The sequence below is a fragment of the Delphinapterus leucas genome, chromosome 17, assembly GCF_059928025.1.
Source record: "Delphinapterus leucas isolate spDelLeu-1000000601 "Yukka" chromosome 17, BTC_Dleu_Yukka2, whole genome shotgun sequence".
Taxonomy (NCBI): domain Eukaryota; kingdom Metazoa; phylum Chordata; class Mammalia; order Artiodactyla; family Monodontidae; genus Delphinapterus; species Delphinapterus leucas.
The window spans coordinates 61,719,497-61,745,380 of NC_143145.1; the positions used below are offsets into that span (position 1 = coordinate 61,719,497).

Below are 25,884 nucleotides of genomic sequence, written 5' to 3' on the forward strand. Positions count from 1 at the left end.
GAGGGAAGAATACAGAATGGAGAAAAGACAGCCTCAATAAGTGGTGCTGGAAAACAAAAAGAATGAAATTAGGACACTCCCTAACACCATACAAAAAAATAAACTCAAAATGGATTAAAGACCTAAGTGTAAGACCAGACACTATAAAACTCTTAAAGGAAAACATAGGAAGAACACTCTTTGACATAAATCACACCAAGATCTTTTTTGATACACCTCCTAGAGTAATGGCAATAAAAACAAAAATAAACAAATGGGACCTAATGAAACTTAAAATCTTTTGCACAGTAAAGGAAACTGTAAACAAGACGAAAAGACAAACCTCAGAATGGGAGAGAATATTCACAAATGAATCAACGGACAAATGATTAATCTCCAAAATATATAAACAGCTCATGCAGCTCAATATTCAAAATGGAAACAACCCAATCAAAAAATGGGCAGAAGACCTAAATAAACATTTCTCCAAAGAAGACCTTCAGCTGGCCAAGAGGCATGTGAAGCTGCTCAACATCACTAATTATTAGAGAAATGCAAATCAAAACTACAATGAGGTATCACCTCACACCAGTTAGAATGGGCATCATCAGAAAATCTACAAACAACAAATGCTGGAGAGGGTGAGGAGAAAAGGGAACCCTCTTGCACTGTTGGTGGGAATGTAAATTGATACAGCCACTATGGAGAACAGTATGGAGGTTCCTTAAAAAACCAAAAATAGAATTACCGTATGACCCAGCAATACCACTACTGGGCATATATCCAGAAAAATACATAATTCAAAAAGACACATGCACCCCAATGTTCAATGCAGCACTATTTACAATTGCCAGGTCATGAAATCAACCTAAATGCCCATCGACAGATAAGTGGATAAAGAAGATATGGTACATATATACAATGGAATATTACTCAGCCATAAAAAGGAATGAAATTGGGTCATTTGTAGAGATGTGGATGGACCTAGAGACTGTCATACAGAGTGAAGTAAGTCAGAAAGAGAAAAACAAATATCATATATTAACACCTATATGTGGAATCTAGAAAAATGGTACAGATAAACCAGTTTGCAAGGCAGAAATAGAGACACAGATGTAGAGAACAAATGTATGGACATCAAGCGGGGAAAGTGGGGTGGAGGGTGGTGGTGGTGGTGGGATGAACTGGGAATTGGGATTGACATATATACACTAATATGTATAAAATAGGTAACTAATAAGAACCTGCTGTATAAAAATAAATAAATAAATATATTTTTAAATGCCATTACTTATTTCGTTTTAATTTCCAGGTAATTCCTGAGACAGTACTGCCCCAAAGAGCCTTTGCAATTACTTAAGAATATACAAGATAATTCTTATGTTCCTCAATTCAAACGAACCACATAATTGTAATTTTAATAGAAACTCCAGAAATGGGAGTCAAAATTTATCCCAAGATAATTACCCTGCTGTACTCTACACTGTGATAAATATGTATGAAAATAATAGGAGGAAATTCAATGCACTGAATATTAAACTGTCAAAATAGAAATATTTAAAATATTCTGTAATGGTTAAAAGTAAGTTGTACTCTAAGTTCAATGACCATTTGCCAGGAAGAACCAAAGTTGAGAAATTTCTATTAAAAACATGACTCAAGGGAAAAACTGCAGAGTCTGGCAATGAAGGAAATGATCTGATACCATTCCCAATTGGTTATTCCTAAAATCACTTGTCCTGGGTATCTTTAAAAGGAAGTTTTCTGGACTCAGAGGGTAATAGCAACTTCCTGAAAGCTGCAGCTTCTTTCTCACCTTGAAGAATAATTCTAGAAAGCTCCCAAAATGTGTGATGCATTTGTAGGTACCTGGAAACTTGTCTCCAGTGAAAACTTCGAAGATTACATGAAAGAAGTGGGTAAGGAAATACATTGGCTGGGTTTATAACTTTTTCTCTGGGGAAGAGTGCTTTGTGGCTGTTTTTCCACTCTGGAAGCACTGGCCAGGCATGAAATTCTGCTTTCTATATAGAGGCGATAAAAGTAACATGTGTGAATCATTTGTTTCTAGAAACATTCTAGATGGAAGTCACAACTAATGCTTCCTTAAGGTGAACTAATATGAAAAAGGGTATAAATGGAATTGTTATGTTGTACAGAAATGCCAAGATTTTATTTGATTGATAAACTTGAGTATCTTTGGTTTACTTGACTCTCTGTCTCTTTTTATTGATTCCTTTTGCATATAAAATAAGCAATAACTTGGAAATAAAACTGTATTTATTTCCTAGCATGCAATAATTTCCATTTGAAACTGAAAGCACTGTATTTCTCATCTTAATGTAATTTTTTGAGTAATGTATGTTAACCAATTGTTTTAAGGTCAATCCATTAAAATGGATTGTGTGGTTGTTTTATGGGAGAAAAAAATCTTAATTTCAGAAAATATGTTCCTTAAAAGTCTTAAATATTTGTTTGATTTAAAATTATATGGGATGCCATAGAATTATTGATAATAGAGGCTTTCAGGTTTTTAGGCTCTGGTAACATTTCCTGTGTGTTCCCCAGATAATTACAAAGTTAAAGCAAAGGAGTAGAGAGGCAGTATTTCACTCAGACAGCCACGGCCATGCATTATCAAGTTGTATCCAGGGGTTGCAAATTGGGGAGGGATTTTTTTTCACAATATCTTTATTAGAGGTTATGATTGAATCCCTAAATCTCAAGACTTAACCTTCTTCTAAATCTTATAGTATATTTTTTGCTTGTGTATAACTACTGTTTTCCTTGTTTGCAGACAAGAGGGAAATCAGGGACTTCGACATGAGTGAAACCTAGCTTTGTAGAATATCAACTGGTTGTAATTCAATAAACTAATTAATATGCACTGATACAGATATGTCTGTATTTGAGGCTATTTACTATTTTTAGAAACATTTTACACTTTTAGTATTTATATTTAAATTCTTATACCATTGTGTTTTAATATGATAAGGTATTGATGATAATGAAAGATAATAAGATACCTCCTGAAATTAGCTTCTCTAGTTGATTACCTTTAGTCAGAAGGTATTGTTTTCAACAGTCAAATGAGGACAGAATCAAGCCAGTGGAGAGAATGATTTTCATAAGCTTGGCCAGTCTGGAACCACACCGGGTGTTGCATCCATTCACTATGTTGACTCACTCCATGTATTTGAGGTTATTATATTTTGTAACAGAGACAGGACTTGCTGAAACAGCATATTATCTTCCCACTTGTTGCTACTTTCTGACGGGGAGCTAAATCAGTCTCGGTATTGCTTGTTTTGTATGATATTTGCCTCCCTGATCCCCACTATTCCTAAATTTTGGTATCTATAAGTAGTCAAAAAAGTATTGTAGATTTATGCACATGCATTTAAAAACTACAACACATCTATAACAGCCGTAAATTATAATTTATGCAGCGACAGTAAGGTACTGCTTGCTGTCTACATTAGGTTGTAAATTGTTCATTCATAACTGCCACACATCCCAAAAAATACACTCCTCTTTTTCAAAAAGAGGATTTTGCCACTTAAGTGATTGGGAATCAAAGTATTAATTTCTGAACTTACTAAAATAGTGATTTCTTAAACTTTGAAGTTTTCACAATTGATGCCTAAGCCCTCTTTAGCATCTTCTATAGTTTATTGGGAACATCACCATTCTAAAATGTTATGCATGCAGGAAACATTTTGACTTTTGGAAAAATTAATCGAAATCTTCATTTCATGGTGGAGTAATTTGGAAAAGCCAAGAAAACTAGACTTGGCAGCAAATGCCATGAAATGTGAATTTTGGAAACCCAAACAGATTAATTTTTAATCGAGTAACTGTATAGTGGTCCCCCAAATCCTATTGTCTTTGACTATGGATTAGATCACTTTTGTTATCTAAGAAGGAAAGGTAGCGATTCCCAAGTGTTTCATGAACTGAGTAAAATGACAGTGGCTGCCCTCATGGTTGAGATGGCCAGTTATTTCGAGAGTGCAGTGACTTTTAAAATATGTATGTCTCACAAGACTTAATCTTTGTACATATTCTTGTGGAAAATTAATAATGGGTCTCCTAAAGAGTTGTATCTGAAACCCGCAAGTGGAAATTTAAAGAACAGACTTACATCTAATTGTGCCTCAGGCGTTCTTTAAGTATTAGCCTACTTTACTTATCTGCAGGAGATGTTTACATAAGACCTTTAAGAAACTCACTGGAGTCTTTCACCTTTTATGCACACGTGCACCCACCTACACACACACACACACACACACACACACACACACTACTGCTCTTTCTTAAATAAAGATGTGAGAGAAAATTGTAAACTTGACATTTTTCTTTTCCCAACTATAGGAGTGGGCTTTGCTACCAGGAAAGTGGCTGGCATGGCCAAACCCAATGTGATCATCAGTGTGAATGGGGATGTGATCACCATTAAATCAGAAAGTACCTTTAAAAATACTGAGATTTCCTTCAAATTGAGCCAGGAATTTGAGGAAGTCACTGCAGATGACAGGAAAGTCAAGGTGAGAAATAGGGAATTGGAGCAGAGTAAACGCTGGTTTCTAAATGACCGCTGCCTACAAGAAGCCATTTTGTAAAAGGAGGAAACCCATTCCACTGTAAGCCAAAGATCCCTGACTCCTAGATCTGAACTACGTTGCCTTCAATATTTAGCTGGTGAATTTTCTCCCTTTCTATAAAATGGTCCTTATTGGTTTAAAAAATGATTAACATAATTTATTTGTCATACCATATGTATATATATATGTATATAGTATTTGAAGTGAATTAAAATAACGTAACAGTGTTAGAGAACGTTTATAAAAGAGTGGGAAAAAAAGGTAAAAATCACCTATGATTCTACTATCTCAACATAAATTTATTATCTATATTCTTTCACAGTATTTTTTCAAGTGCATGTTTGCATAATATTCTGATCATAATATACATATAATTTTGTACGTTGTTTTTGGCACTCATTGTTTTCTTGTTGCAACATTTTCTTGTAATTTAAAATTACTAATTACCTCAAAATATTTCTGCAAATAAAAGTGCTCTATTTTTAAATTTATTTTCCTCCATCATTATAATCACTTTTTTATTATGCCCACAGAGCACCGTAATCTTAGATGAAGGTGCCCTGGTGCAGGTGCAGAAGTGGGATGGAAAATCAACCACCATAAAGAGAAAACGAGTGGATGACAAACTGGTGGTGGTGAGTATCTTCTGGCTACTTAATTCTAGATTCTACTGCTAGGTCATCCCATAATCGTTATTCTACCTAGAGAAACAGATAATTGTCCTTGTAGAACAAAAGGTTAGTCTATTGGGATTACGGTTTCACTCTGGCAATTATCCTTCATACTTTTAAGCTCAGTGTAGGTATACTGTCCCCCAGGAAGCATTCCCTCATCCCTCTCAATATGAACCATATTGTATTGTGCATTTCTAATTATGTTTCTCACTCACCACATAGATTGTAAGATTCCTTGAGGGCAAGACTTGTATCTTCTTGATCTTTATATTTCCCTAGCTTATTACAATATCAGGTATATAATAAGAGCCCAGAGCAAATACCTTTTGATGAATATTGTTTCCTTCCCAACATTGAAGGAGATAATAAACAAAATATAAGTGGTTTAGTCCCAGGGATTTACCAATAATTTTTTTTGTGCCTAGGAATGTATCATGAATTGTGTCACTGCTACCAGAGTTTATGAGAAAGCATAAGCCAAAGGATATTGAGCTGGACTGAAGTTTGCATCAGACTCTATGACATTCTGTTGGGTGTGTTGTCCAAACATATATTATTTCCCACTAATTAGCAATCAACTAATTTTCCCCCAGACTGATTTTATTTGATATGGTTGTGTTGGTTAAATAAAACTTTTTAGATTTATAAGGCTATGTAATGATTTATTCATTGTGCTAGATAATTTCTTACTTATAATTTAGTGAAGGAAATAGAAAATTGTATTATTGCTTTGTTTCTAGTACATGATTTTTAAAATAATAATCCAAGATGAAAAAAATAATAGTGAACTTTCCATTGTCTTAGGTAGAAAATGATAAATATGTGCTACTACTGAATATGAAGTCCTTCTTTAGCATAACTACAGTCAAGTAATAATTTCTCAGAGATCTAAGGTAGTTTTAAATGTAGTGAAATTGTCCACAGTCAGCTGGCCCAAGTACTGTCATTTCACATATATCTGTCCTAGAGCATTAAGACAGAGACAAGTGTAGTAGCAATGCAGAGGGTAGAAAAAGATTTCTGGGCTATAAGTTTTAATCTGAAAAATTATTAGTAAACCAAGCTATCCCTGGAATCTCTCAAGAATTAAGTCCAAATAATCCCATAATATTTATTCCAGAAAAGAGATGACAGGCTTGTAATGAGTAATGATGCAAATGTTCCTGTAGTCATCTCCAAATTTTTCTTTTTTTCTTACCAGTGGAACTTTTTATTCAAATAAGATATTGACTATGTTCTGGAACTTTCTATTCAAATAAAATCTCCATGGAATTCCAATATATAAAACAAACAAAAATGATAATAAGGCCTCCCAGGTAGGGGTGTGTGTTCATTTGTGTGTGTGTGTGTGTGAGTGTGTGTGTGTGTGAGATTTGTTTCTTCTGCGCTTTGTGCACCTCTACAGATCATTGGATTTCCATGTACACAGACTGAAATTTCCAAACCACGTCCTTACCTTTTATAGTAAGCCAAAATCTTTTAAAGTGTGTCCTGTAGTTGATATAATTCTGTTTGTGACGCTTCCTTTAAAAGTAAGTTTATTATTTTCTGAATACCTACCGTATGTGTAACACCAAGATACGGAGAAACCAGAAGAGGTAAATTAAGTTCCTGATCACAATTATTTACTTCCTTTTCAAAAACAGAGAGTTAGACTCTCACTTGGGCTTCACTCAAGAATTGGAGAATTCAAAAAGAGAAGATTTGTAGGAACTGATTAGGAAAATTCTTGGTAAATCAATATTTATTAAGCACTTACTATGGTCCATGCACTTTGCATATTCTACTTAATTTATTATCAAAATAATCCTATGATGAGGATTTGGCTTTCCTGTTTACAGATGAGAAAACTGAGTTCAAAGTTTAAGTCTATAAAACTAAGTAGGGAATAGACATAGGAATTTGATATTCAAGAGGGCGATCCTAGCTGGGATACAGATCTAGGAGCCATCAATATTCAAGTGGTAACTTAATTCATAAATGGTGATGAGATCATTCAAGGAGAAAGGAAAGTTAGAAAGAAGAAAATAGTTGAAGACGTCCAAGAGGATGTCCCAGGCACCTCAACACAACATGTTCCACACTAAACTTTCACTTCCCCCTTCCATCCACTCCTAATAACTAAATTTATTCTACTTTCCATATCTCAGTGATTATCAGGATGTATTATCTAATTGCCTATTCCACAAATCTTAAAATCATCCTCCAATATGGCTTCTTCCTCACTTTACAACATTTATGTTGTTTAAAAAATCATGTTGAGTCAAGGCCTTTGCTGATGCCGGGGACAACACCTACCACAGGCCACACCCAAAGGCCAGCGTCAGAGCACAGCTTTGAAGGTTATAGAAGACTCCCAGGAGACAAAAGAAGGAAGAAAGTATCCCAGGATCTGAAAAGAGAAGGCTTTGTATCTGCGGCCACAGCTCTGGGCAATTGGACACCCTCCTCCCTAACCTGCCATCAGAGCACTAGCAGAGCAAGGAGGATGGGCTGCTGAATGGGAAGAAGCAGGGCTGTTGCAGGCACAGGAACTGGGTGACAAGAATGTCAGCAGCAAAGCAGTGAGGAAGGCATGGTAACTCCTTGACAGTGACAGAACATCCTACACAGATTGGGAGCGGGGATGTAACAGTGTGGTGGCCCTGGATTTCCATTTCGGGATGAACTGCTTTGGACTCGGAGTGCTGAGCAGGGGAAGGTGGGAGGTGCAGAGCAGTCTGAGCTTCTGTCTGGCAGGGACCCAAGAGCTTCATAGGGCAAATGAGTCGGGGGCAGGGTGAAGCACGGGATGGTCCCAAGGTGCTCTCGTGGACGGCTCCGACTCCCTGGAATGCTGCTATCGCACTGCCCGTGCAGCCCTCTCACGCGTACAGGGCCTCCTCTTGGCATTCCTCTGCAGGTTGTGTCAACCAGCCCTGTTGTAGATCGTGCAGCATATGTTATAGTTCTGATCTGGGTTCTGTAACCCTTGCAATGTATGTTTGGAAGGAAATGGAAAGTGTGCCTTCAAACTGCATTTCCTTCTTTTTTATTTTTAATGTTTTTTTATTGTAGTAAAAGTCATATAACATAAAACATACTATTTTAAACACATTTAACTGTACAGCTCAGTGACACTAAGTACATTCACATTGTCCCGCAACTCTCACCATCATCCGTCTCCCAAATTTTCCACCTTCCTAAACCGAAACTCTGTCCCCATTAAACACTAACTCCCCATTCCCCCTTTCCACCCCCTCACCACACCCCCCCTGCCCCTGGCATCTACCAATGTACTTTCTGATTCTATGAATTTGACTATTCTAGGTACCTCATATAAGTGGAATCAAACAGTATTTGTCTGCACCTACTGTATATTGGAATGCATTTTTGAGCAGCTTGGATAAAACCCCAGAGGCCTGGAGCTACAGGAAAACTGGGTTAGCCCAGCTTTCACAAGGACTGTTTGGTCCTACTTTAGTTTCTGTCCCAAATGTGGGAACAAACTTGCTTCTTAAAACCCTTCAGATCACATGGATTGTGTTGTCTGGCATTCATGTCAAAGCCAAAGCCTTAAGCTAATTTTGGACTGACAGGACTCTGCTAATTCCTTATATAAATATGGGATCTGCTCTGGCCTTCCAGGTCGGGGTCTTGGGCGGGACACCTGTAACCTTCGTTTGCCTCTGAATTTTCTGGAATAAAGTTGCCTTCTTCTCTCATTTCAAGGTCATAGGAGAGAGAACCAATAAGAAAGGTCATATCTGGAAGCAATTTGGGTTGGGGGAGGGATGTCTTGAGGCTCTTCCAGACCTTTCCTCTTTGTCCAGACTGGGCAGTAGAGCCACTGCTGCCCACTAGAAGAACAATTGGCTTGCAAATCATTTCAGACTCATTAAACAGGTAGATGATCAGGATCTGAAATGACTATTGTTCACTAAGGAAATCTTTCAAGAGGGACTGTAGTACCAAGAGAGCTGAATGCCTGCTCCTGAGCTTCTAGTGAGGAGTAGAAGGAATCAAGGCCCCTGTGAATGTGTATGAGACCAGAAGCCACACCATGCTCTGCCATGACTGGCAACTGCCATTCATGTTCTTCAATTCCTGCAGCTCCTGCCACTAATTTTCAGCTGGAATTGAAGTTGTCTCTGGGCACTTTGTCCAGCCTCGCCACCACCCACAATGCAAACCAGCACTGAGCGACAAAAGAACAGAAGCCCCAGAGCACCTCCATAAAGACTAGATGGGGGTACTTCCCTGGTGGCGCAGTGGTTAAGAATCCACCTGCCAATGCAGGAGACATGGGTTCAAGCCCTGGTCCGGGAAGATCCCACAGGCTGCAGAGCAACTAAGCCCATGTGCCACAACTACTGAGCCTGCGCTCTAGAGCCTACGAGCCACAACTGCTGAGCTCACATGCCACAAGTACTGAAGCCTGTGCGCCTAGATCCCGTGCTCCACAACAAGAGAAGCCACCGCAATGAGAAGCCTGCTCACCGCAATGAAGAGTAGCCCCCATTCGCCGCAACTAGAGAAAGACCGCGTGCAGCAACGAAGACCCAACACAGCCAAAAAATATATATAAATAAATAAAATAAATTAAAAAAAAAAAAGACCAGATGGAGCACGCTTGCTGCTGCCCTCCACAGAGCACCAACACCCTGTTTGGACTTTTACATGAGAAATAAACTTCCATTTTGTTCAAGCTGCTGTTGTTTGTTACCAACCTGAGTTACTGGACTCCTTAATCAATAGAAATTAGTAAGAGGCCAGACGAGAAATTCAGGCCAGGCTTTACTGGGACTCATGATGCAGCACGAGGGAATGAAAACAAGTAACAGATGCTCTTGCTGGCTCCCCGGGGTGGGGGCAGCCAGTTGGTCCTTTAATTGGGGTGAGGGTAGGGATGGATCAGTGGGTCAGGCTGGAGTGCAGGGATCATGTGCAGTAGTCTGCTTTTGCTTCCAGCACCTCAGAAGTGGCAGTTGGCAAGTGGGGAGGAGGGTGGGAGAGGGTTGGATTGGGATTTTGGGATTAGCAGATGCAAACTCGTATATAAAGAATGGAGAAACAGCAAGGTCCTACTGTATAGCACAGGGAACTATATTCAATATCCTGAGATAAGCCATAATGGAAAAGAATATGGAAAAGAATATATATATATGTATACCTGAGTCACTTTGTTGTACACAGCATTAACACTGTAATTCAACTGTACTTCTATAAAAAATTAATTAAATTTAAAAAACCATGTTGATTGTATTAACTTAAAAATTTTTAATTCTTGCTTTTCTCATTCCTATCACCAACAGCACTATCATATTTTTCCTTAATTACTAATAAATCTCCTTCTTTCAGTCTCTGTCCTCTCCTCTCTTTTCCAAGCCCTGTAGACTTCATGAATGATAGCTACACAATGAAAATTTGACCTGAACACTTAATGATTAAAACCCTTACATGGTTCCTATTTCATCCACAGAAGTTCCAATCTCCTTAGCATGGCATGTAAATATGTCTTATGCTTGCCTTTTCTTATCTAACTTTCTAGTTTTATCATTGCTCTTGTTCTCTACACATTCTTTGCTTCAACCGTACCAAAAAATTTTCATACTCTTTATTGCCTCTGATACTTTGTTTTTAGGTACTTTTTTCGGTGTGTGTGAATTAGTCTGCTCCTTCCTGTCTAAAACTCTCCTCTCCCTTCTTTCTAAGCCTTCCCCATATCTTAAACGTACCTCTGTGCTAATCCTTTAAAAAGTTGCTTCAGGTGCCACTTCTATGTATGTGTATTTGTGAATTTATTTATTTTCAAAATGTACTATTCAAGTTTAATTCTTAATTTTCTGTTGATGTGGAAGCATAGAGTAAGAAGATTCAGTCCAATGTAAATTTGCTGGATAAGTCAATTTCTTGTTTTCTATATTTTTACCATAAAACTAAGGCTGCAGCAACAAGACATATCTACAATATCAGTTCTCTGATTTTTCCTCCCTGGGACCTCTTTGAAGCTCACATAATTTTTCACTGACATTGCTTTTATCAACATACATGCAGAAGCATACAGGAAATTCTACTCTTAAAGGAAGAGAGACAGGATCAAACGGATACTTCTCAGAAAGAGATCTCAAAGACAAGTACTGTGTCATATTTGCAGCTGTGTCCCCAGACCCTGGCACAGTAAACAGGAGATTCAGAGCTCAGTAAACAATTCTTGAATAAGTGAGTGAATGCTCTTCCCTGTGCTAGGTGTGGTCTGGAACACGGAAAGAGTAACGGCTCATGTTCATGCCCTCAATGTAGTAGAGAAATAGCATGAACATCATCACATCACCTGGGAAAATTGTTCTGATAGTTTCTCCTCCTCCCTCACCCCTCATTCCCCAAATCTAAGAAGAGTTAAACCCTTCCTCCCCTTGACCACAGAAAAAAGGTGTGTGTTCTTACTATAACATGATATTACCACATTCTGATTTCTCATCTTTTCCATCACTAGGTTGACACAGCCTCAGGACACATATGTATATCTCTAACATCTAGCACTGTGCCTACGAATATGGTAATCACTTGATAAATTTTAGAGGAATGAATAAAGACACAATATAGGGGAGGACATGAATTATATGATAAACTATGTGGTATAATCTATGGATTGGAAGGAAGCCAGGGGCAAGCAGAGTAGTCAGTATGTGCTGGAGTAGTTAGGAATGTTTTCAACATAGAGGATGTATTTGAACTGGGTCATGAAAGAGAACCATAAAATTAATTAACTGCTTATTAATAAATTTTACAGTGGAATGACTTGGCAAATACCATCTTACCTAAGTAATAAAAGTTAACATCATCATCAGTAATTGTGAAAATTAACATCATGTGTGATCTGATATGACACAATGAGAAGAACACAGCATCATTGCTGGAATATTCTTACCAAAAATGTATAACCTCAAATGAATAATGAAGAAACATCACTTTACCCCAACTGAGGATTATTCTATAAAGTAACCAGACTATATGCTTCAAACACGTCAAAATCATGCAAGACAAGGAAGAGCTAAAGATATATTTCCATTTGAAGGAGGTGAAAGAGACATGACAGTTGAATGCAATGCATGATCATGGACAGTTTCATGGACCAGAAAGAAAAAAGGAAAAATAAGTCTTTTCTTCTTGTAGCAACAGGAAACACTGTTGGGACAATTGCTAAGGTGTGAGTGGAGTATGGATTTAATAATGATATTGTTATTGGTGTTGATTTCCTGATTTTTATGGATGTTCTGTGGTAACATAGGTAAGGTTTTTATTTGGGGAGTAGTGGGGCAACATTTCTGCAACTTACTCCCAAGTTATTAAAAAAGTATATATATATATATATATATATATATATATATATATATATGTAAAGGAAGGCAAACGTGTTAGAATGTTGGTAATTAGAGAATCTGAGAAAGAGTTTATGGAAAATATTTGTGCTGTTCTTGCAAATTTTTCTGTAACTTTGAAATGATATAAAAATTAAAAGTAACCATCCCCCCAATAGCTGAAACCAGAAATTATGAATGTTAACTACTATATCTATATGAAGATTGACAATAAAAATTTATTGATAAGTAATAAGGAATGTAAAAGAGATGGGGCATCAATTCATGTGAAAATGAAAACCTTCATATATTTTATAAAAACTGTGATTCTGGGAAGATGGTAGAGTATGAAGCACTAGGAATTTGTCTTTCTACCAAGGAAACAATTGGACTAGCAGAATCTCTCTCAAGTATTTTGGAACTCAGGAGTCTATCAAAGGCTTACATCTTCCAGGGAAAGATTTTAGAGGGTAAATGTGGTTAAATCCAGTCAATTTTGGCTGTTAGCACAGTATCCACTACCTATCCTCCACACCTCAGCCCCTTTGCTGACAGCTGTGCATATATTACTGGAGGAGCTTGCACATATATTGCATGAGAGAGGGTGGGCAATGTAGACCCTATCCTCCAAATACCAGGAATGTGCGTTCTAATCGCTGATTGCTGCTTCTGATTGCAGAAGTGCAGATAAAGAGGTGGCGGTCACCATTGTGTACCTCCTCCCATTGTTGCAAGCCTCCCCCCTCCCACTGAAGTGATTTCCAGGAAATTTAAACGGCCAGCACCTTCCCCTTCCCTTCATTTTTCACTTGTTCCTCTTTGAGGAGCCATAATTAAAGACTAGGACATTCAAAAGCAATTTCATATACAGAGGATATTAGAAAGTCACTGTGCATGCCAAGGGAAAGCCACAGGCTCAGAAAGGACATGAGAAGACCTTAAGTTTATACCTTAACATGATCCCTGGCACAGAGCCAGACTACAGCAATCAGAGAACAAAAGCAAAAAGCAGCAAAGGAGCAGGAGGAGAATCTAATTTCCAGAGTTACCACATTATTAAATTCAAATTTCCAGTTTTCAACAGCAAAACAATCACAAGACATAGAAAGAAACAGGAGAGTTTAGCCCATTCAAAGAAAAAATTAAACCAACAGAAACTGTCCCTGAGAAAGACCTGATGGTGACTTTACTAGTCAAAGTCTAAAACAGCAGTCTGAAAGATGCTCTAAGAACTAACTAAAGGAAAATATGGAGAAAGCAAGAAAACAGTGTATGAACCAAATGGAAATATCAGTAGATAGAAAACCGAAAAAGAAGCCAAAAGGAAATTCAGGAGTTGAAAAGAACAACTGAAATGAAAATTTCACTAGAGGTACTCAAAGGCAGATTTGAACAAGAAGAAAGAACAAGTGAACTTGAAGGTAGGACAATGGAAATTATCAAATGACAAACAGAAAGAAGAAAAGACTGAAGAAAAGTTATCAGAACCTAAGGAACATGAGAGGCACCATCAAAAGGACCAACATATGCATTGTGGGAGTCCCAGAAGGACAAGAGAGAGACCAAGAGGCAAAGAGAATATTTGAAGAAATAATGTCTAAAACTTTCCCAAATTTGATAAAAAACATGAATGTTTATATCCAAGAAGCTCCACAAACTCCAAGTAGGCTGAACCCAAAGAGACCCACCCTGAAACAATGAAAGACAATCTTTCAAAAGACAAAGACAAAGAGAAAACCTTGAAAGTAGCAAGAGAGAAGTGACTCATTCCATACAAGTGATCCTTAATAAGATTGCCCAAAGATTTCTTATCAGAATATTTGGAGGCCAGAAGACAATGAGCTGATATATTCAAATTGCTAAAAGAAAATATGGTCAACCAAGAATCTTGTATCCAGTAAAACTTTCCTTCAAAAATGAGGGAGAAATTAAGACATTCCCAAATAAACAAAAGATGAGGAGTTACCACTATACCTACTCTACAAGAAATGCTAAAGAGAGTCCTACAAGTTGAAATAAAATGACACAAGCAGTATCTCAAGTGGAATTTATTCATGGAATGCAAGGATGATTCAACAGATGAAAATTGGTCAGTGTAATATACTACATTAACAGAATGAAGGGAGAAAAAACCACACAATCATCTCAGTTGATGCAGAGAAAGCATTTGACAAAACTCAACATTCTTCCATGTAGAAACATTCAATAAACTAGACGTAGGAGGAAAATTCCTCAACATAATAGAAGCCATATATGAGAAACCTCAGTGAACATTATACTCAGTAGTGAAACCTGAAAGTTTTTTCTTTATGATAATGAGCAAGGCAAATGTGCCCACCCTTGCCACTTCTATTCAATGTAGTAATGGAAGTACTATTCAGAGTGATTAGACAAGACAAAGAAATAAAAGGCATCCAAATTGGAAAGAAAGAAATAAAATTATTTCTATTTACAGAAAGTATGATCTTATATGAAAAAAGGTCCCCCTACAAAAAACTGTTAGAACCAATAAATAATTCAGCAAAGTAGCAAGATACAAAGTCAACACACAAAAATCAGTTGCATTTCTATACATTAACAATGAACAATTTAAAAAGTTAATTAAGAAAACAGTTCCATTTACAATAGCATCAAAAAGAATAAAATACTTAAGAATTAACCAAGAAAGTGGAAGATTTGTGCAATGAAAACTATAAAAGAAATTTTTAAAAGACATAAATAAATAGAAAGACATCCCATATTCATAGATTGGAAGATGTCAATACTATTCAAAGCAATCTACAGATTTAATGGAATCCCTATCAAAAGTCCAATGATGTTTCTTGGAGAAATAGGAAAGCCCATTCTAAAATTCATATGGAATATCAAGGGACTCTGAAGAGCCAAAACAATCCTGAGAAAGAAGAACAAATTTGGAGAACTCACATTTCCTGATTTCAAATCTTACTACAAAGCTACTATAATCAAAACAGTGTGCTACTGGCATAAACTCTGGCCTGTAGACAATTGGAATAGAATAGAGAGTGTAAAAATAAACTCTTGCATATATAGTCAAATGATTTTTGACAAGTGCACCAAGACCATTCAATGGATAAAATGCAGGCTTTTCAACAAATAGTGCTGGGAAAACTGGGTATCCACATGCAAAAGAATGAAGCTGAAGCCTTGTTTAACATATGTAAAAGTTAACTCAAATGGATCCATGACTCAAATGTAAGAACTAAATTTTAAAACTCTTAGAAAAAAATGTAAGGTTGAAGCTTCACAACATTGGACTTGGCAATGATTTCTTGAATATAACAGCAAAGGCACAGGCAACAAAAGAAAAAATAGACAAATTTGATCCCAGGAAAATTAAAACTCTGTGCAACAGAAGACATTATCAACAGAGTAAAAAGGTGACTCACAAAATGGGAGAAAATATTTGAAAATCATACTTCTGATAAAGGATTAATATCCAGAATATATAGAGAGCTCCTAAAACTCAACAACAAAAAATTTGATTCAAAAATGAGCAAATGGGGCTTCCTTGGTGGTGCAGTGGTTGAGAATCTGCCTGCTAATGCAGGGGACACGGGTTCCAGCCCTGGTCTGGGAGGATCCCACATGCCACGGAGCAACTAGTCTCCGTGAGCCACAACTACTGAGCCTGCACGTCTGAAGCCTGTGCTCCGCAACAAGAGAGGCCGCGATAGTGAGAGGCCTGCGCACCGCGATGAAGAGTGGCCCCCGCTTGCCACAACTAGAAAAAGCCCTCGCACAGAAACGAAGACCCAACACAGCAAAAATAATAAATTAATAAATTAATAAACTCCTACCCCCAAACATCTAAAAAAAAAAAAAAAGGGCAAATGTCTTGAATAGACATTTCTCCAAAGAAGATACATAAATGGTAAAGAAGCACAAGAAAGGATGTAGAAAATCGCTAATTATTAGTGATTATGTGAATTAAAATTACAATGGGACACCACCTCACACCCATTAAGACAGAGACTATAAAAAACAACTTGTTGGCGAGGATGTGGAGAAATTGGAATGTTGGTGGGAAGGTAAAATGGTACATCTGCTGTGGAAAACAGTAGGACAGTTCCTTAAAAAATTAAAAATAGAATTACCATGTGATCCAGTAATTCTACTTCTGGGTATACACCCAGAAGAATTGAAAGCAGGGTCTCAAATAGATACATGTATACCCATGCTCATAACAGCATTATTCATTTATTGCTAAATTGTAGAAGCAATCCAAATGTCCATCAAAGGATGAATGTATAAGCAAAATGTAAACACCACCTTTTGATTATCCAATAGAATATTATTATTTTAAAAAGGAAGAAAATTCTGAGATTTGCTACAACATGGATGAACCTTGAGGACATTATGCCAGATGAACTAAGCCAGTCACATACACACAAAAACAAATACTGCATGATTTCACTTGTATGAAGTACTTAGAGTAGGAAAAGCCATGGAGGCACAAAGTAGAATGGTGGTTGCCAGGAAGTAGGGGAGGGGACAATGGGGAGTTACTGTTTAATGGGTAGAGCTTCAGTTTTGCAGGATGAAAAGAGTTCTGGAGGTGGTGGTGATGGTTGCACAACAATATGAATGTATTTAATGCCACTGAAGTGTGCGCTTAGAAATGGTTAAGACAGTTAATTCTATGTGATGTATATTCTACCACAATAAAAAGTCAGAAAAAAATCTAGTGTGCCTCCAGCTATTTTATGTACAGCAGTAAATTAGCAGACATATTTCTGAATACTTTCATAGCTTCTAGTACGTATTTAACTTCACCAGTATCCCTCACCAGTGGATAATGTAGCATCTTAAAATTGAAATTTATTTAAAAGCATTTAATCCCTAAAATGTCACAAGAAGGAAAGTTAATATAGAAAATGAGGTACTGGAGAAGCACAGAAAAATGAGATAATGGAGAAATAAGCATTTAAACTATCATGAAAATAAGATGCGTAACTGTTCTATAACAGATTACTGTATTCTAGTTCTTTTGCTAGGGTTAACAATTAAGTACATTTTATTTTAAATTTTTTTACTGCAGGAAATGGTGCTTTAAAAAAAAAAAATCCAAAAAAGGTGCCAAAGGCTAGTGGTGGAAGTGGCAGGACTAGGAGAGAACTTTCTTGGTTGAGAAGAGAGATGTATGGTAACAATGAAATACTAAGCAAAGGTGAAGGGAGTCTGAGAGTCCCTGTACCATCTGATGACCATAATGAAAGGCCTGTCATATGAGCAGATCAGGAGAGAATAATGTATTAAAACTTTGTCTTTAGTTGCTATTAGAGATTAAGATCAGTGATGAGGGAAACTGTCAGTTAAAAAGAAATAAACATGGTTTATTCCTTTTGTCATTCATTCATAAAACATTTATTGAGCACCTACAATATACCAGGCATGGTCTTAGGGATTCAGAAGTGAATCAGAAATATTTTTTTGCCTGATGTACTCATAAAAGAGCTTAGAGGGACAGCTGGAGGACGACTCGTTGCAATACTATAAGAAAAGCTCCTGAATATATTAATACTTCTATTAAAGTATAATTGTATCACATAATAGGGATCAACCAGCTCTGAACCAGTTTCACAGAGGAGGTGATGTTTGAATTGGATCTAGAGAGCTGGGAGATGCTGTGAATGAGGCCAATATCACACGATACATAGAACTGGTTTTAAGAGTCCAAATTTAGGTGGAGATATTTATGAGAGCATATCAATTATGAAGGTTTAAGCTTCAAGGAACAAAAACTCAGACATAAAATTATTTAAATAATAATGAAATTCATTAATTCTCCCAATAAAGATTCCAGAAATAAAGTGTCTTGTGTTCTTCCCCCTTTTCCTCTCTGCCATTCTCAGTTTTGGCCTCATTTCTGAGTTGGTAACACAATGGATGCAGCAGTTCTAAATGTCATACAAGAAAGCAAAAGTTGTCAAGGAGGGGACTGTCCCTCTGTCTCTCTCTTAAGGGTGAGGGGATTTTATAGAAGCCAGAAATTTGACTTTCTCTTTTGTCTCATGGGCCGCAGGATTGATTTCTGAATCAATGAAAGGCAGAATAATTGGAACAAAAATGGTTAGACTAAGGGGAGACATTTGTCACACCACCTCACTGGCAAACATGCCCAGATTTGTATGCCTCCCTTCTTTCAGGCAGAGTACATACCTATCTAGAAGCAGTAAAGCAAGATCTAGTCACTGGCTCTTTATTTGAGCATCACCTCTGAGTTTGCTTTCAACTGCTAAGGCACTTATTTTTAGCCCAGGTCTCAGTTTCCTGAAACTGACTCTAAGGTGTTTGATTCCCCAGTTTTGCCCTCCAGATAGTTTAATAACTATTTCACCTATAAAGATATTGCATTATAAATATCTTCTTTACATGTTTTCATCAAAAGAAATTCTTTTTTTGTGTGTGTGTGTGGTACGCGGGCCTCTCACTGTTGTGGCCTATCCCGTTGCAGAGCACAGGCTCCGGACACGCAGGCTCAGCGGCCATGGCTCACGGGCCCAGCCGCTCCGCGGCATGTGGGATCTTCCCGGACCGGGGCACGAACCCGTGTCCCCTAAATCAGCAGGCGGACTCTCAACCACTGCGCCACCAGGGAAGCCCCAAAAGAAGTTCTTTATCCCACTTAAGATATAACTTTGTGGTGCAAAAACATGAACCTTTTTATTTTTTAAAAAAATGCTTTTTCAAAAAAGAGATGGTTTGAATGAAGATTTCTTTGACATGAAGGAATATTTGACCCAGGCAGATAATAGTATGAATATTCTTCTTCTGGTGCCTAGCACTCTAATATTCCAGCCTTCTTTAAAACAACTGGAGTTCAAAGCTGTGATATAAATCTATAGCCCCTGAATCCAATCCTTCCTAGTAAAGGCCTTACCTGCAAAGTTCACTTCCATTACTTGGGTAACAGAAGATGATTTCAGAAGTAATTGCACAGATATTTAAATTATCTGCTGCCTTTGTCTTTCTTTTAGAATGCAGATATCAAAATATCATATTTCTCCCTAAAACTTCCTCTCACAATTTCAAGTGGTATATTTTAATATCAGGATTTCTTTGTAAGCCTAACAGATGGATTTTCCAAGCATAGCTCCACCTCCTTTTCAGGGTTTAAATTACAAAAAATCATCAATGATAATTGTTACTTTTCTTCCCAGTCCACAATTACTCTTAATTAACAACAATGATAGTATTAATAATACCCTGCATCTCATTCCAACCAACTGTAGACATTTCAGTTACACTAAGTAATATCAATTCATCAACCCTGCAAGGAAGGGAGGGGCAGATATTATTTTAATGAAGAGGGTACTCTGGCACTGTGACTTGTCCAAATAAAAAACAGCTGAGGTAGATCAGTCAAGGATGTCCTTTTATCAGGTGGGAAAATACCTCAGTCAGTTGTTCATTAGACATTTGTGGGGATATTCCTTCAGAGTTGACTCAGCATTCATAGTTCAAGATTAGAGCACTCCCTAACACCATACACAAAAATAAGCTCAAAATGGATTAAAGACCTAAATGTAAGGCCAGAAACTATCAAACTCTTAGAGGAGAACATAGGCAGAACACTCTATGACATAAATCACAGCAAGATCCTTTTTGACCCACCTCCTAGAGTAATGGAAATAAAAACAAAAATAAACAAATGGGACCTAATGAAACTTCAAAGCTTTTGCACAGCAAAGGAAACCATAAACAAGACTAAAAGACAACCCTCAGAATGGGAGAAAATATTTGCAAATGAAGCAACTGACAAAGGATTAATCTCCAGAATTTACAAGCAGCTCATGCAGCTCAATAACAAAAAAACAAACAACCCAATCCAAAAATGGGCAGAAGACCTAAATAGACATTTCTCCAAAGAAGATATACAGACTGCCAACAAACACATGAAAGAATGCTCAACATCATTAATCATTAGAGAAATGCAAATCAAACCTACAATGAGATATCATCTCACACAGTCAGAATGGCCATCATCAAAAAATCTAGAAACAATAAATGCTGGAGAGGGTGTGGAGAAAAGGGAACACTCTTGCACTGCTGGTGGGAATGTGAATTGGTTCAGCCACTGTGGAGAACAGTATGGAGGTTCCTTAAAAAACTACAAATAGAACTACCATATGACCCAGCAATCCCACTACTGGGCATATACCCTGAGAAAACCAAAATCCAAAAAGAGTCATGTACCAAAATGTTCATTGCAGCTCTATTTACAATAGCCCGGAGATGGAAACAACCTAAGCGTCCATCATCGGATGAATGGATAAAGAAGATGTGGCACATATATACAATGGAATATTACTCAGCCATAAAAAGAAACAAAATTGAGCTATAATGAGGTGGATAGACCTAGAGTCTGTCATACAGAGTGAAGTAAGTCAGAAAGAAAATGACAAATACAATATGCTAACACATATATATGGAATTTAAGAAGAAAAAAAAATGTCATGAAGAACCCAGGGGTAAGACAGGAATAAAGACACAGACCTACTGGAGAACGGACTTGAGGATAAGGGGAGGGGGAAGGGTGATCTGTGACAGGGCGAGAGAGAGGCATGGACATATACACACTAACAAATGTAGTAAGGTAGATAGCTAGTGGGAAGCAGCCGCATGGCACAGGGATATCAGCTCAGTGCTTTGTGACCGCCTGGAGGGGTGGGATAGGGAGGGTGGGAGGGAGGGAGATGCAAGAGGGAAGAGATATGGGAACATATGTATATGTATAACTGATTCACTTTGTTATAAAGCAGAAACTAACACACCATTGTAAAGCAATTATACCCCAATAAAGATGTTAAAAAAAAATGCTGATCTCTATTGAAAATTGTCTTCATTCCACAAGTAATATTTATCAGGTGACTCAGTTTACAAATCTGTTTCCTAGAAGCCATAATCATTGACGTAAATTCAATTTAACCTGTTAATTTTCTGTTTCTTTATTTGGAGGTAAATAAAATGAGTCAATGCTGGTGTCTAGAATCTTTTGTCTTGCTGCTGCCCATTGGCCATTTCAGAAGAGTCACACGATTGCCTAAGCTTCTTTGGCTTTTGATTGTGAGCGCCTCTTCTCAGCAAGCTTTCCATGATGACTGAGCCCTTCTTGGGAACCTGGAAGCTGGTCTCCAGTGAAAACTTTGATGAAAACATGAAACAACTGGGAAATACCATTACAAGATTTGGAAACTGGCAATGCATTTTGTGATATGGTTGGGTTTGCACTTTACGATGAATTTTCCAACAATTCTCTCATTCATTTGTGATCCTAGGGTATATTCAAATGAGGTTAACAAAGTTTGTGTATCTACTTTTACTTTTTTATTATCAGTAATAATTATCTCTTTTCGGAATACTAGGCTCACAGATGCTTCCTTTTAGTTATTATCCATATATTTAAACAATTTATCCTTTTAGAAAATACTTCATCTTACCCCCATGATAGAGTTTATTTTTAGCTTGGTCATTTCATTAAATAGCTTTTCTCTGCTCCCCATTATAGACAATAATACCTATCTATGATTAAATTTATCAAGTAAATTTGTTTCAAGGTTTGCTTTAACTTATAACTTCAAAAGAGCAATAGCAACAAATAAAATTTCTAGTTGGTTAATTTTAAGATTTCTGATGCATGTGGGAGGTTTTTAATAACATTATTTTGAAAGGTTTCAAATGTTTTATTGGAGAAATAGAACATTTTTACTCATGGCATTTCCTACCATTGGGTATTTCCTCAGAAGTATAAACTCTGTGCATACTTTAGTTCTTACTCAAGTTGAACAAACATCATTTACAATGGCTCAGATCTATAATAACTAAACTATTCTTTATTAATGCTAGAAGAATAGTAATTATTTAACATTTAGTTAATTTTAAACATTTAATTAAGAGAAACCTCTCTTATAATAATAAACTACATATAGAATCAAAAAATTTTTTAATCTTACTTTTTTTTAAAACTTGGTTGAAATGATCAATACATAATAAGTCAATGTGCTCATAATGTAATATTTTTTCCTTTTTCGTTAGTATAAACTCTCTCAGAAAGTAATAAAAAACATGTTTCCCTATCTCTCCACGGATTCATGGACTCACCTGTTTTGAGTTAAAAAAATGTTTTTTTAATAATAAATAATTAAATAAATTTTGGGGCATCTAAGAAACTTAGGGCTGATGGCAAAAATAGCCATGTTTTGACTGGGAGCTGGTCTCAAGCAGAGTGCAAGAGAGAATAACCAACTGAGTACATACTATGTGCCAATACCATGCTAAGTCCTATCATTTAATCTCCAACACATCTATGAGGTGAGTACTATACTTACATTTTACTACTGAGAAAGCTGAAGTTTAGGGAAAAAGGAAACAATGTGGCCAAGCTAACAAGTGGCAAAGTTGGAACTTGGGTTTTAACCTCCTCACTCCTCACTCTTTTGTGATCCATGTCTAACACTGCTTTTCTGTGGTCAGAGGCATCCTGTCCACCCGCAATATGAATGTGAAATCGAGTTCTATATCGATACTAAGAGTCGGGAGTCAGCCCTTCTGCCCACTTATTGCAGGAGTCAAGTTAAACAATGGACAGTCCCCAACCTGAACAACAGGGCCAGGCTCTCAGCCAAATTGTCCAATTTGCCTACCTCCTCTTTACTCAGCCATATCTGAAATTTATATGCAAATAAGAGAGAAGTTTGGACTTTATAAGTCATATTCTTTTAGAGTAGATTAGATACTTTGAAAATTGCATTTCTTTTTTTTTTTTTTTTAAGAAGAAAAGTAAGCAAAAATTCTTGGACAATTAGAAAACCTGTGCTTAAATTTCAGCTCTGCTAATTACCAGACACATCACCTAGAACAGGCCTCTCCACCTCTCTGGGACTCGGTGTAGTCATCTCTAAAATGAGGATAATAGCATCCCCTGTGCTGTTGTTGCAATATTTCATGAGGTAAAGCCCAAGCATATGACCAAAAGGCACCATAAAAATATATATTTTAGATGAAGTGCAAGAGTCTCAGAAAGTGAATTTAGCTTTCAAAATGTCAAGTGTAATTATTAGACATATCTTCTGATTGGGAGGTTTGGCTCAATCCAGCTGTTACAGAGAGCATTGAAGAAAATATGGTGTATTATCCGAAACTTCAAGGGGGGAAGGATGCATTCTTTTTAAACTGCTTTCCAAAATGATTGCTAGCACTTCTTCCTAAACTTCTTAAGAAGGTGTTTTATTTTCTCTACTCATTGAATTCTCTTCTCACTCATTCCTACAGGAGTGAGTGCTGCAGTCCAGAACCTTGCTGGGTTGAATTACTATTAGCGCCGACAGGGATAAGGTTAACATCAAAACAGAAAGTTCTTTAAAAAATACTGAGATTGGGCTTCCCTGGTGGCGCAATGGTTGGGAGTCCGCCTGCCGATGCAGGGGACGCGGGTTCGTGCCCCGGTCCGGAAAGATCCCACGTGCCGCGGAGCGGCTGGGCCCGTGAGCCGTGGCCACTGAGCCTGCGCGTCCGGAGCCTGTGCTCCGCAACGGGAGAGGCCACAACAGTGAGAGGTCCGCGTACAGCAAAAAAAAAAAAGTAGATGTCTAGTCTTGTGTAGATTAGAATGTAGTGAATTGCTATTTCTGACTGATTCCTTTCTGCATTTATAGAGAATCATAACATTAGATGGTGGCTCAATGATTCATTTCCAAAAATGGCTTGGCAAAGAGACAACAATCAAAAGACAAATTGTAGATGGAAAAATGGTAGTGGTGAGTTTTCTCTAAATTTAATATTTTTAGAAGCTCCTACTTGAGGCATGCCTTTCAAATTACTCAATTGTCTTGTATCTCAAATAGAGGGTCTGGGGAAAGAGGGAGAGATCAAACTTAACATGTCATGTACCAACTCTAATAGATCCCTCTTTGCTTTTAGGAATATATCATGAATAATATTGTCAGCATTGGAATCTACAAAAAGGTATGAAGAAATTGTATGCGTCAGTGAAAACTTGTTCACTAACAGGAAACTGGGACTTGAAGAAGATGTGCCTCAGGGCCAGTGATTTTTTAAAAAATTGCTCAACATAAATTTGCCCAATAAAACCAAATTAAGTGCAGTTTTGGAGCTGTGTAATCTTGAGGATTAGGGGCAATCTGATAAATTGGTGAGATAAGAAACTTCTTGTCTCTCGTGTAATTGTAAGATCACCAAAGTGCCCTTTATTCTTTGTACACCTGAATTCTGCAGTCACTGATTTTCCTCTAGTGGACCCATTCCATTTAGGTTAATGCTTTCTGTCAAAGGGTGCTCTGTTGAAATTCATGTGGCCTCAAAGGGGGATACATTATAATCATTGGAACCCACTTTGGGCATCACAGATTTTGAAAATCAATGTTGCTTTTTATTTTTTATTTTTGCAGAAGGCTGACCATGCATAAAGTAGATAGGATAGATAGATAGATGGATAGATAGATAGATAGATAGATAGATAGATAGATAGATAGATAAATAGACAGATAGATAGATAAATAGATATAGATATGTAGATAGATACATAGATGATAGATAGATAGATAGATAGATAGATAGATAGATGAGAGAGAGAGATTACAAAATAGAGCCTGGACATTATACACTGTGCATGAATTATTATAGAACATTTAAAACAGTCATTATCTTACTTTTCCATAAACTTATTTAAAATAATCAGGCTAGTGCATTGGTCACCATTTCTTACAACTTAGTCTTTGCAGAATGATATTTTATTAAATGCCAGTCCAGAATTTCTAAATGCCTAGTAGGAATATAATTGTTAGAGCTACACAATGTCCCTCAATAGTTTCACCAAGTACTTTTGTTAGGAAGTACTCTCAGGGCTTAGAGCAAAACAGAGTACTATAGGTAAAATTTAAAAATCGAGGGTATTTGTAGCAGTGGGAGGAGGAAAAGGAAAGAGAGGAAGAATTATGTAAATCTCATGTTGCAACTTAAACTTAAAACCAGATAGTAGTTGGTGAAACGTAACTCCTGAGGATAGTGTTAAATATGTGCTAATTTGTCATCTAAACTGGGTGAGAAGTGAAAAGTGGAAAGGGGCACTTTCAATAATTACACCTGGGCAGCAAGCATAAATTGGGACTGTCCTAGGCAAACTGAGAGGTATGGTCACCTCAGTAAGGATAAAATTAAAGAGTAATGTACAAAAGGACTGAGCATAGCGTTGGGACAATAGCTGAGTTCTTGTCCAAAGAAAGGAACTAGGCTGTCATATTAAACCCT

The 25,884-nt window shown here is 37.1% G+C and overlaps 1 protein-coding gene and 1 pseudogene across 1 annotated transcript; both read left to right on the forward strand.

Annotated features, from left to right (window-relative positions):
- The first annotated feature begins 1,735 nt into the window (after positions 1-1,735).
- FABP4 (fatty acid binding protein 4) lies at positions 1,736-6,553 on the forward strand. Its single transcript, XM_022554994.3, has 4 exons — positions 1,736-1,898; positions 4,354-4,526; positions 5,117-5,218; positions 5,683-6,553. The coding sequence occupies exons 1-4, from the start codon at positions 1,826-1,828 to the stop codon at positions 5,731-5,733; spliced, it is 399 nt and encodes a 132-aa protein (XP_022410702.1). The 5' UTR covers positions 1,736-1,825; the 3' UTR covers positions 5,734-6,553.
- Positions 6,554-21,107: 14,554 nt separating this feature from the next.
- On the forward strand, positions 21,108-24,390 carry LOC149747043 (fatty acid-binding protein 9-like; annotated as a pseudogene).
- Positions 24,391-25,884: the final 1,494 nt, after the last annotated feature.

Bases quoted from the DNA above. Each gene is read 5' to 3' on its own strand.
- FABP4 (XM_022554994.3), top strand. From the start codon at position 1,826: ATGTGTGATGCATTTGTAGGTACCTGGAAACTTGTCTCCAGTGAAAAC. The intron at 4,527-5,116 runs GTGAGAAATAGG...TTATGCCCACAG, and splicing joins CAGATGACAGGAAAGTCAAG to AGCACCGTAATCTTAGATGA. The intron at 5,219-5,682 runs GTGAGTATCTTC...TTTTGTGCCTAG, and splicing joins TGGATGACAAACTGGTGGTG to GAATGTATCATGAATTGTGT.